This window comes from Ctenopharyngodon idella, chromosome 1 (assembly GCF_019924925.1).
Source record: "Ctenopharyngodon idella isolate HZGC_01 chromosome 1, HZGC01, whole genome shotgun sequence".
Lineage (NCBI taxonomy): Eukaryota > Metazoa > Chordata > Actinopteri > Cypriniformes > Xenocyprididae > Ctenopharyngodon > Ctenopharyngodon idella.
The window spans coordinates 42,936,735-42,948,171 of NC_067220.1; the positions used below are offsets into that span (position 1 = coordinate 42,936,735).

General features: G+C 36.3%; 1 protein-coding gene across 1 annotated transcript in view; it reads left to right on the plus strand.

Annotated features, from left to right (window-relative positions):
- LOC127513145 (sialoadhesin-like) overlaps positions 1-10,932 on the plus strand; it is a 152,278-nt gene extending 141,346 nt beyond the window's left edge. Inside the window, exons 14-19 of the mRNA XM_051894739.1 lie at positions 9,287-9,535; positions 9,620-9,883; positions 9,975-10,065; positions 10,145-10,202; positions 10,293-10,364; positions 10,441-10,932. Of these exons, the coding sequence (XP_051750699.1) occupies positions 9,287-9,535; positions 9,620-9,883; positions 9,975-10,065; positions 10,145-10,202; positions 10,293-10,364; positions 10,441-10,455 (749 nt within the window). The 3' untranslated portion in view covers positions 10,456-10,932. The remainder of the gene's footprint in view (positions 1-9,286; positions 9,536-9,619; positions 9,884-9,974; positions 10,066-10,144; positions 10,203-10,292; positions 10,365-10,440) is intronic.
- The last annotated feature ends 505 nt before the right edge of the window (positions 10,933-11,437 follow it).

The following is an 11,437-nucleotide window of genomic DNA, read 5'->3' on the forward strand; positions in this document are numbered from 1 at the left end:
CCTGGTGGTCTATAGACATTCATTAATGTAACTTCTTTGTGGTCAATAAAGCCTTTCGTGAGGAGAACTGGAAATTTACATTATTTGAAATTAGTATAGCTACCCCCCTCGCACTTCCTCTTTCGAAAGAAGGAGTAATATGAATTTTTGAAACCCATTTTCCGCAACTTTTCATGTTCAATATTCGAAAGATGTGTTTCTTGCCAAAAAATTATGTCTTGTTTTTCCCTTTTCATTTTGGTAATTACTTTACTTCTTTTTATAGGATTATGTAATCCGTTTACATTAAGTGTGATTATTCTGTATTTTTGATGAGGCATTTCAGTCAATATGAAAGTAAAAATGTTTACCAAGACATTTAAGCATCCCTAGAAGGCCTGAACAAATTAACTTCTGTCTGTGAAACAAAATGAAACTTAACACATAAACACAAACGCTTAACATTAATGACTTCCATCTCTGAAGTATGAATTCTACTTCCAAAACTAGAGGGGAAGCCCTACATCTGGAAGGGGCCCCTCTAAGCGTGGACCAAAATCTCTGACTGCATAAAATCAGAGCTGTCCACATAGAAAAAACAGGCATAAATTCCCAGATGTGGTCAATTTCAGTTTCTCAAACTTACATGAATAGGAAAGTTCGCCTGGTCTCGTATTACCTCCTGGAAATACGGACCGATGAAGACATATGATAGGCTACGCTCTTACCAGGCGGTCTTTTCAAAAGTTACTCAGTTACTCATGGCGCCTTCGTTTAGTCGAAATCCCTTTAGTTTCTTCTGGATGTGTTTCATACGTGCCTCCCGGTGACGACGTGATGTACCACCTGCCGTTTTCCAGGAAGGTTGTCTCCGTCTCGTCGCAGGTGTAGCACGATCTTCCACCGGGGTCCCGGCCCCGTCGTTCGGCATCAATCCCCTTTTCTTCAGGTCATCCATCGCCTCTGACGTGCTGTTGTAGATAACTGCACCGGTGTCAAGAAACACTCTAAGTTTTGCTGGGTGAAGAGTCTGAAAACGGAGCCCCTGTTCTTTAAGCGTCTTTCTGATGGTGGAGTAAGTCTTTCTTTTCATAACTTTTTCGGTTGGGTAGTCTTGCTCGAAGAACACTCTTCTTCCGTCGCATTGGATGTTATTCTTTTTCCAGGCGGTGCGGAGCACCAGCTCTTTGGTTTTATACTCCAGGAAATAGACAACCATAGACCTCGGGTTAGCACCTTGCGGTGGTTTAGCTCCAAGGGATCGGTGACAGCGTTGTATAGCGAGGGTGACATCGGGGAGGGACAGCTCCGCTTTAATGAATGTCTCTAACTCCTGTACATCGTCTCCCCTAGGCCCCCTCTGGGATTCCATGGATGCGTATGTTGTTTCTGCGTGAACGCGACTCCAAGTCTGTCAGCCGAGCTTGTAATTTGTCTTGGAGCTCCAAAGTGTGGGAGAGCAACTCACTGTTTTCTGCACCCTGCTCCTCCATTTCAGCCACTCTCTGCTCCGTCTCCTCGACTCTGTCGGTTATTTCTTTTAAATCCGTAACGATAGCACTTAGCTTCTGGCTAACATCTTCCCTGAAGTCCACCAGTTCTTTCTTTAGTGGCCCCATTGTTTCGATAAATTCTTTTTTCAAGTCCAAACGGACCGCCTTTATCTCGGCAATAATGATAGCCTGGATAGCGTCCATGCCCTCGTGGTCAGCTTGCTTGCTAGCACCGTCCTCAGTATCTCCACTTTCAATCGGGGATTTATCGTCTATCTTCGGGTTTTGTTGCGATTTTCCTTTTGTCATTCTCCTGTTTCCCCCTCTCATGCTATAAATGACAACTTTTCCTATCTGGATAACCAGTATTTATTTCGGGGAAGTAAGACCATCTGGGAGCCTCTAACTTATGCTGCCGACCGCGTCTGCGCCATGCCGGAAGTCCACATGAACTATTTTAAATATGTCTTTAGTAGCTTTCTGGACATCTGAAAGTGTTAATTATCTTGCTATCAATGGAGGCCTCACTGAGCCATTGGTTTTTATCAAAAATATCTTAATTTGTGTTCTGAAGATGAACGAAGGTCTTACGGGTGTGAAACAACATGAGGGTGAGTAATTAATGACAGAAATTTCATTTTTGAGTGAACTAACCCTTTAATGGATGTATTGTGTGTTTTGCTTTTGGTTCAGTTTTTTCCCCAATGTTTGGATTTACTTTGTTCTTTCTGTTTCCCTGTGCTTGGATTTACTTTTGTTGTTTATGTTAATAAAATGATATTACTGCATTTGGGTCCTACTTGTTGTCTTCTCTGAAACATCACACCTTACATCTACTTTATATTCTAATATGGATCCAACTTTAATTCTCTGAAGACATGAAGGATGCAAAGCTACTGACATGCATACCCAGGCAAAAAGCCAACAGCTCAATTCAAAGAACAATACATTACCAACTGTAGTCGTCTCTGGAGAGACAGCTGAAATGGCCAAATGAAAATTATAATTATATCAATTAATGAACAAATGACAAAAGGCACAATGAAATAATAGTCAACTGACCTAAAAAAAAAAAAAGACCAAACACTTTCAAATGCTTTAACAAACATGTAACACAAACAGCATAATTACATATGCAGCATTCTCTCAATCTGTGTCAGCATACAGATAGTGAAGTGTAACCGGTCAGTGTAAAGCCACAAAAGCAAAAACTCTATTTAAGTATAGTATATAAATATACCATAAAACACTATATGAACTAGTTTATACTTACACAGCATAACAAAGATGATAGTCCGTGCTCTTATAAAACCTGTGATGAAATATGAAGATTTTTGTTGTTGTTGTTTTTTATAAAAACAGTGTATTGGATTGTACTGCATTTCTGAGCTTAAAGAAAACTACATTCATATATTCTGTGTTCATAAAGGATTTTTGGGCAGCATGAAGTAGTCTTAATCGTGACAAGAAAAATCACCTTTATGAAGGGAGGAAGCCATTGACAATGTTGGCAGTCCGATCTTTGTCTCTTTATCCAAAAGCCAGAATAGAGGACAAGTTTCCTTAACAGTTCAGAGGAAAAAACAAATGAGCTTTGGCACTGATGCATGACTTCTGTTCTCCTTTGTTTTAAACACACACAGAAGATTCCACTGAAAAGTTGCTATTGAGGATTTTTGTTTCATGGTAGGCAATTAAATACTGAATGAAAATTTCCAAAAGCATAGTAAGCCTAAACAGATCGCAGAAATGTCATCTCAAAAATGAAGTATTTAAACTTGTAGATTTATGAGTGCACTGAAAAAAAAAAAAACTTTAGAATTTGCCAATGAAGTTCATAAATAATTTACAAAGAATCAAGTAACACACTGAATTAAACAAAATTTTGAAGACTTAACTAGTATTTTCTTGTAAAACACTCCAGTGATCTCTTTATTTTTACAACTTTTGAATTTTTTACAGTGTGCTTAATAACATAAGTGTCCCGATATTAAAATCACATACTGTAAACTGAGTATTAGTATTCATATATACGCATTTCAGTTTCGACCAGTCGTCAAAATTTGTAAATTTCTAAAGGCGTAAAAGAGTTTAAGAGCCCTGATCAGACCATGAATTACTCCACTAAAATCAGTCCATGATCACACATCAACACAAGCTGCAGTGTGTTTGATTTAAAGAGACTGATGAAGATCATGAGGAGAAAGAAGATCTTACCTGATATAAGCCGATATACAATGATCCTCACCCGACAAGACTGACTGAACATGATATGTCTTTGTGTTTATAGAATTATCTCTTCATCACTTTCATAAGTCCATTGTTACCTCATCACATTCAAATTTAAATGCAAATATATACATAATAATAGCTCACATGTCTAGTTCCTATACAGTGTTTTCACTGACCGTCTGCAGCATCATATGTGTAATTCAATAACAGGTTAACATCGGTTTTAACTAAGGACTCCAAGTGGACTGTGATGTTGCAATATTGGCAGCTGCTGGTAACTGATTCTGAGTAATGTACAGTTGGTTTGATACCTTTAGGTCAATTGGTGTTGTAGTTTAATGGATTTACAGTTTTACATACATTTAAAGTCCCAAAATTATTATAAAATATAAAAATGCTGATCTCAAAACCAGCGTCTTGTGTGATAAAAGAGATATTTTTCTGAACATTTTACTTTTAGTTTGATATCATAATGTCAAATAGTTGCATGGTTTAATTGATTTATTGGGCTAATTAATATGCAGTATTATATATGCAGTATATTTTATTTCTTGAAATTAAGCCCTGTGCTATGCACAGGACATTTGTTTATGTATATCTGAGTTGGTTTGGGCTGAAAACATGAAATGTGGAGAGAGTTCAATGAGTATGAAACTGAATGTCAAAAGTTAAACACATTAAAAACAACAAATTCCACAACATACCTGCACAATGGAGACACATAAAGTGGAAATAAAGAGTTCGTAGCACAAAGAATTCATCAATCCTACATAAAACACAAAATAACAAAATAAGCTTTTTGAAAGGTTTTCAGATTTAAACAGAATTTAATTGACTGTTTTAGTTTAAGATTTTATACTGCATAGTATACCTAGCAGAAATCTGAAGTAAATTATTTATTAATGTATTCTTTCTTTCTTTCTTTCTTTCTTTCTTTCTTTCTTTCTTTCTTTCTTTCTTTCTTTCTTTCAGAATGACAGGAAGAGGCTGTAAAATGTGATCTTAATGATTGTACAGAATAATACTTGGTCAGAATAATACAAAAAGATCTCCCGCAGAAATTGTTACCTCATCATATTCAAATTTAAATACAAATATATACAGGACCTTACAAATAAATGGTGTTGAAGTGACATTTACATTATGAATTGTCATTCTGTGAATATGGAGAAGTGTTTTACCTCGGTTAAGTTACATACAAAAACATTTGCATAGAAACGGGAAGTTATTATAACCATAATATAAGTTATTCAGAGTAACTTGTCTAACATGTTCTGTCTCCAAACTCTCCAAACATTTGCTCTTTGTGTACTAGAGAAGAAAGCTACTATGACAAGGTATGAGAGTTTTTACATATTATTTAATGAAGAGTTTGTGAAATTCAATTTAAAGTCTGTAAATATGTAGACACTTAATGTTGTAATGAATATATTTGGTAGCTGATCTTCATAAGAAGCTGAAAAGTTTTCATTCAGCAGAACTGTTAGTGTTGAATAAAGAACTGTCATTTGTACGATAACAAACCTTTTTAGAAACTTTATTGCTAAACCCTAACGCTCAAAATAATTAATTAGTTTGAGCATGACAGCCTTAAATTAAACAGAATAGTTCAGTCAAATGAACTTTTATGAGTATTTAGAACTTTTTCTTTCAAGTTTACAGAACTGATATATTTTAAGTTTTTCGTTGTTTTGAGTTTTATGACCTTATTTCTTTTAATTTAGATGAACTTAAGTTTAACTGAAACTGGGCTGGGATTTCTATTTCCCAGCATGCTTTTCCCATGGCACTTGAAAGGGAGAGTAAATGCTAAAATTGCTAAAAATTGCTAAAAGTGTTATATAATGTTTTTTGGTGCAAGATTAATGTTAAGTGGGAGATTTAGTAGTGATTAATGTTTTGTTATGCTAATTCAGAAGAATTGAATGTGGTTTTTGGAGAGTTACCATCATGGTGACAAGCGGTTCATTTGAGAGCAAATGTTAAATGCTTTATGTTGCTGTACTCAATCAGCAAGTGTTATAACACGCTGTTAACATGTTAACAAATTAGCATTTTCTGAATTAGTTTGTTATAACTAGCTAATTTTTAACTAATAAAAATGTTTATATTGGGGTTACATGATAATTTTAAGTTAAATGTACTCAAACATTTCAAGTTAAGAACAATATTTTAATATGAGTATTACAAAATAAAGGTCTGCCAGTTCTGCTTACTTAAACTTTGAATTTCTTAACATAAACATTCTGAGGCAACTGATTGCCTCAATTGTTTTGAGTTTTGCCAACTTTTTTGGGTTTACAGTGTAGATATGATCACTGTTATTCATGAAGTTTTTATCGGATCTCTTAATCACTCTTTAATAACACATGAGCCTCTGTTTGCTGGACAACAAATGAATTGCAACAAATATATGAGTTGAGTTACCTTATATTATTATAATACTAATGTGGATAACATTACTAACACAGCCTAACAGTGATTGTAATCTACTGTACTTAATAACATGTTAAGGTATCGTCTGTGAAGTTTGGTGTGGTGGTGAAGGTCAGAATGGCTCTTGTTCTTCTTCTCATCTTTTCGCTCATGAATTCTGGTGAGTCCCTGATTACAACATCACTTTATGCACACATAAAATATCCACACATAAAATATCTCTTTTTCAATCAGCTCACTTGTATCTTGACATTTTCAGCCAATCAGAAATCAGCCTGTCAATCACTTTGTGTTGTAATATTTGCTGACATCAGATTGGCTTACATGTCTTTAGAAGGCGGGGCTTAAGAAAAGGGGCGTGTGTTTGAAATTCAACTGAAGCAAAACAGTTGAAATTTATAAATTAGATTATGATTCTCTTGCCTTCTTTGATCATAGTGGGGTCTTAGTTTGATTTCATATTTTGGCCTTCACACTGATGTGCCCCTTGTTTTACATTTCTGTGTCTTAATGATCATTTCTGCTTTTCTGCAACACCCTTCATAGTCATCTGCAGGACTTTTTAAAACACTTCTCACTCACTTCACAAAAACTGATTGATTTATTTAGTTTTTATTTAACTTTTTGCCATTTCCTTTTTGTTTGTGTGTGTGTGTGTGTGTGTGTGTGTTGCAGGAGTTTACTGATCTTCTGTGTTTTGTGTTTCAGGAGCTTTTGGAGAAGACTGGAATGTGATTTATGAAACTAATTCAATATGTGCTCTCAAAGGATCCACAGTAAACATGTCATGCACATACACATACCCTCAGCAGTATCCACTGACAGATACCTTTTGGATCAAGAGACCACTTGAAGAGCACAAAAGTTTAAAAGGATATCAGGAGTATAAAGACAGGGTTGAATACATTGAAGACAGACAAAACAAAACTGCTGTTCTCAGACTGCACAACGTCACTGAAAACGATGAGAAAGAGTATTTTTTCAGATTAATAACTGCAACTGAAGGACAAAAATGGATTGGTCAACCAGGAATTCAACTTAAAGTTTCAGGTAATCCACTTCTGTCCTTCATTTTCATTATTTATTTAACAAACTGTTAGTAGTTTTAGGACATGTTTAGAAGGATTTGTGTCCTCCAGCCCTTCAGGTTCAGGCTCCACAGCAGGTGCTGGAGAAAGAAACGGTCAATCTGACATGTAGAACTACCTGCAATCTGACAGACAGATTCATCTGGTACAAAAATGGACAGGCTTTAAACTTCCACAGCGACATCCTGCAGCTTCAGTCAGTCCGCAGTGATTCTGGCAGTTACAGCTGTGCCGTCAGAGGACAAGAACATCTGCCCTCTCCTGCTGTCAGCCTCAGCGTCATGTGTGAGTCTTTATTCATTATTTTTTATGAAAACTGATATTAAACAACCGATTACAAATATCATGGATGGAGTATCACAAATACATACAGACATTATACACTGTAAAAAATGACCGTGATAACAGTAAAAATGCTACGGTTTGCTTTACAGAAAGTTTCCGTACTATATACGGTGAATAACTGTAATAGATCTAACAGTACAATACTGCTATTACTGTAAAATACCATTACATTTACAGTTTTTGGAAGTGAAAAATAGCAAGTCATTGTATAATTTACAGTGAAAAAACGGAAATTGACATTCCCTCAATTCCCTGCATCACACTTCACATTTGATGTATTTTCGTTGTAATAACTCTGTTTCTTCTTAGTTTTTTTCTAATCAGTTATGTACATTAGGGTTTTATGTTACATCTAATGTTGTTAAATTAATGCTTATTGCATTTTATAATTTCATGAGTTACCATGATGGTGTTTAGTGTTTGTGTGAATGACACTGTGTGCACCTGCTTTTAGTAGTGGGAAGTTTGGATCATTTTACTGACTCAGATCTTTGAATCTCGTTCAGCAAAATCCAATCTTTTTTTTTCCCCAAGTCATTTTGTTCATTTCAGCAGAATATAATTGAAATGTTACATTTTAAATTCCCCAACACATACTACTTACGCAAACGTTCATCACATTTGGAATAAAAAATAAACTATATGCTAATACAAAAAAGAACTAAGGACTCAAACCCGAAAGACTCGAGAGATGAACTAATCATTCACTTTCTGCATTCAGTCTATGGGGCTGTGAAGTGATGAACGAACGACTCGAACCCGAAAGACTCGAGAAGTGACCTTTCTGTTTCCTGTACAGAACCTATGGGATGTTGCGCATGCGTGGTCAACACAAATTGAACAAATCACTCTCTTGGACAACTTGTTGTTCTTGAGTCATATTAAAAATTCGTTCAAAATGAACTAATCGTTCATGAACGACACATCACTACCTTCTATATATTAGTATTGTTCTTCTCTGCTTGTGGAAAAGCTGCTTTTGATGAGCTTTGATTCATCATGTGACTTCCATCACCACTGTGTTTGGTTGTTGTCAGTGTAGTACAAAGGTACAAAACAGATATTAGTACTTCAATAGGTTGGTAAATTAACATTATATCAATTAATGAAATACGTTTTTTTACTGTAAATTTAACAGATTTTTTTTTTTTAAATAATAGACTAAAATAATCTATAAAAAATAGACAGTAGACTGTCTAAATGCTGTCCCGTTAAACCTAAAACGTTGCTACCGTATTTTTTATGGTAAAGTTCTGGCAACCACAGCTGCCGTTTTTTTACCCCGTTTTACGGGGATTTTTTTAACAGTATATCTAGCAGTCGGTCGCCACAAAATGACATATATATGAATAATAAGACCATGTTGTTTTACCTCTAGATTCCCCCCAAAATACATCAGTGTCCATCAGTCCGTCTGGTGAAATAGTGTCAGGAGATTCAGTGACTCTGATCTGCAGCAGTGATTCAAACCCTCCTGCTCTGAACTTCAGCTGGTTTAAAGGAGAAACATTACTGGGATCTGGCGACACCTACAACATCACTAATATCAAGTCTGAGGCCAGTGGAAACTATTTTTGTTCTGCTAGTAATAAACATGGATCTCAGTTCTCTGCTGCTGTGACTGTGAATGTCATGTGTAAGTCTGCCTTGATCATTTCTGGATGATTATTTGCTCAATTACTGCATGTCATTTGACACTTTTTGTCTTTTCAGATCCTCCAAAGAGCGTCTCAGTGTCCATCAGTCCATCTGAAATAGTGGAGGGAAGTTCAGTGACTCTGAGCTGCAGCAGTGATTCAAACCCTCCTGCAGAAGTGAGCTGGAATAAAGAAAAATTTCTGGGATCTGGCGACACCTACAACATCACTAATATCAAGTCTGAGGCCAGTGGAAACTATTATTGCTCTGCTAGAAATAAACATGGATCTCAGTCCTCTGCTGCTGTGACTGTGAATGTCATGTGTAAGTCTGTCTTTATTCTTGATCAGTTCTGGATGATTATTTGCTCAATTACTGCACATTATTTGACACTTTTTGTCTTTTCAGATCCTCCAAAGAGCGTCTCAGTGTCCATCAGTCCGTCTGGTGAAATAGTGTCAGGAGATTCAGTGACTCTGAACTGCAGCAGTGATTCAAACCCTCCTGCTCTGAACTTCAGCTGGTTTAAGGAGGATGAAACCTCAGCTGTTGGATCTGGACAGAGTTTCAGCATCTCCAGCTTTAGCTCCAGTTTCAGTGGACGCTTCTACTGTGAGGCTCAGAATAAATATGGATCTCAGAGATCAGCGTCTGTTTCTCTCACTGTTAAAGGTGAGAATCGTGTCTGTTGGTCTCAGTTTTGTAGGTCATTGTCTGTATGTAGTGAGTGAAAGCACTGAGTTTCTTTCTCTCGTCTGCACAGCTGAAGAAAGCAGCTGGTCTCTAATCACAGTCACAGTGGGAATCACTGCAGCTGTTGTCATGACTGTGATTGTGATGCTGTTGATCAGAAGGTGAGAGAGACTCTGTGTCTGTACCGTCATGAAGATCACAGTCAGTTTGTGTTCATGTTCATTTCTTCTTCTCTCACAGGAAACGAGTGACTCCATCAGAAGAGCAAAAGCACAGAGGATCACAACAACATAAAACAGTGTGACAATCTTCTCATGCTTCTTCTTCTCATTTGTGTCCTGTCAGTTATGAAGGCAGAATTCATTCTCTCATCATTGTGTGTCGTCAGGTCGAGTCTCCTGAGGACGCTTACATGACCCTTGACTCCAAGTCCAGATGTTCTGAATACGACACACTGGATGTGAGTTCTTCTGCTGTTGTTGTGAAGGTGTTACATGAGATCTTATTTGTGATGCATATGTTCACTTCTTCTCTAGAATATGAAGAGATAATGTGACACAGACGACCCTGAAGATCAAGATAATACATATTATAACATTGGCAAATGATTATTTTATCTTATATTAATTTAATTTATCAGTTTATTTCACATTCATTTTTAATATTATGGTGCTAAAAATGTCTCAAGAGTCAAATACATCAATCTAGTGGATGTTCACGTTGACGCAGCAATGCATATAAACCACAACTTTATTTTTGTCAAAGGCCTCTACATTCTGACCAAACGTGCCAAATGAAGAAATATAAAAGTAATAAGTAAACAAACCTTTAAACTAAATGATGCTAAAACACAGAATACAGATTTGTTTTTTAAAGTTGAACTTTTAACTCAAGTGTAACGGTCAAACGTTTGTTAGAAAAGCAGAGGAAAAGCAGCACAGTTCAATGCAAAAACACGTTCTGTGTTAATTTTCCTTGCTATTATTGCCTTCAGTTTGTTTTAAACAGACGACTGTTATAGTCACTTTCCATTTATTTCCCTGCTTTAACGATATGCATTGTGAAAAGGTGCTATACAAATAAAAATTAATTTAAACGACATTGTGTTGTATCACTGGTTACTTTATTTCAGTCAGTGTGTGATTATTTTAAAAAGTTATTTCTATCGGCCGTTTTCAATGGTAAATAGCAGCTGTGTTTTGTTGAAATTCCGTGTGACGCTGACCAAACAGAAATGTTGTTTTTATGAAGAGTCTACTGTTGCTATGGTCACGCGAACGCACCTAAATAACTTTGTTGAGCTGAAATGTTCCATATGGAATTTAATTGGAGATTTAAAATAATGCAAGCGGATCTTCCCAGTGCGACCATCAGGAGGTGGTCTCTATACGGTCCGCTTATGACGTCTGCGTCTATTGTTACCATGAATCACCTCAGATTTTTTCTTTTCGGCTTTTGCATAAATCAAAATATCTGTGACTGTATTTGTTGTTAGAAATCTGCACAGCAAAAACTCCAGTGTTAAATTAACTC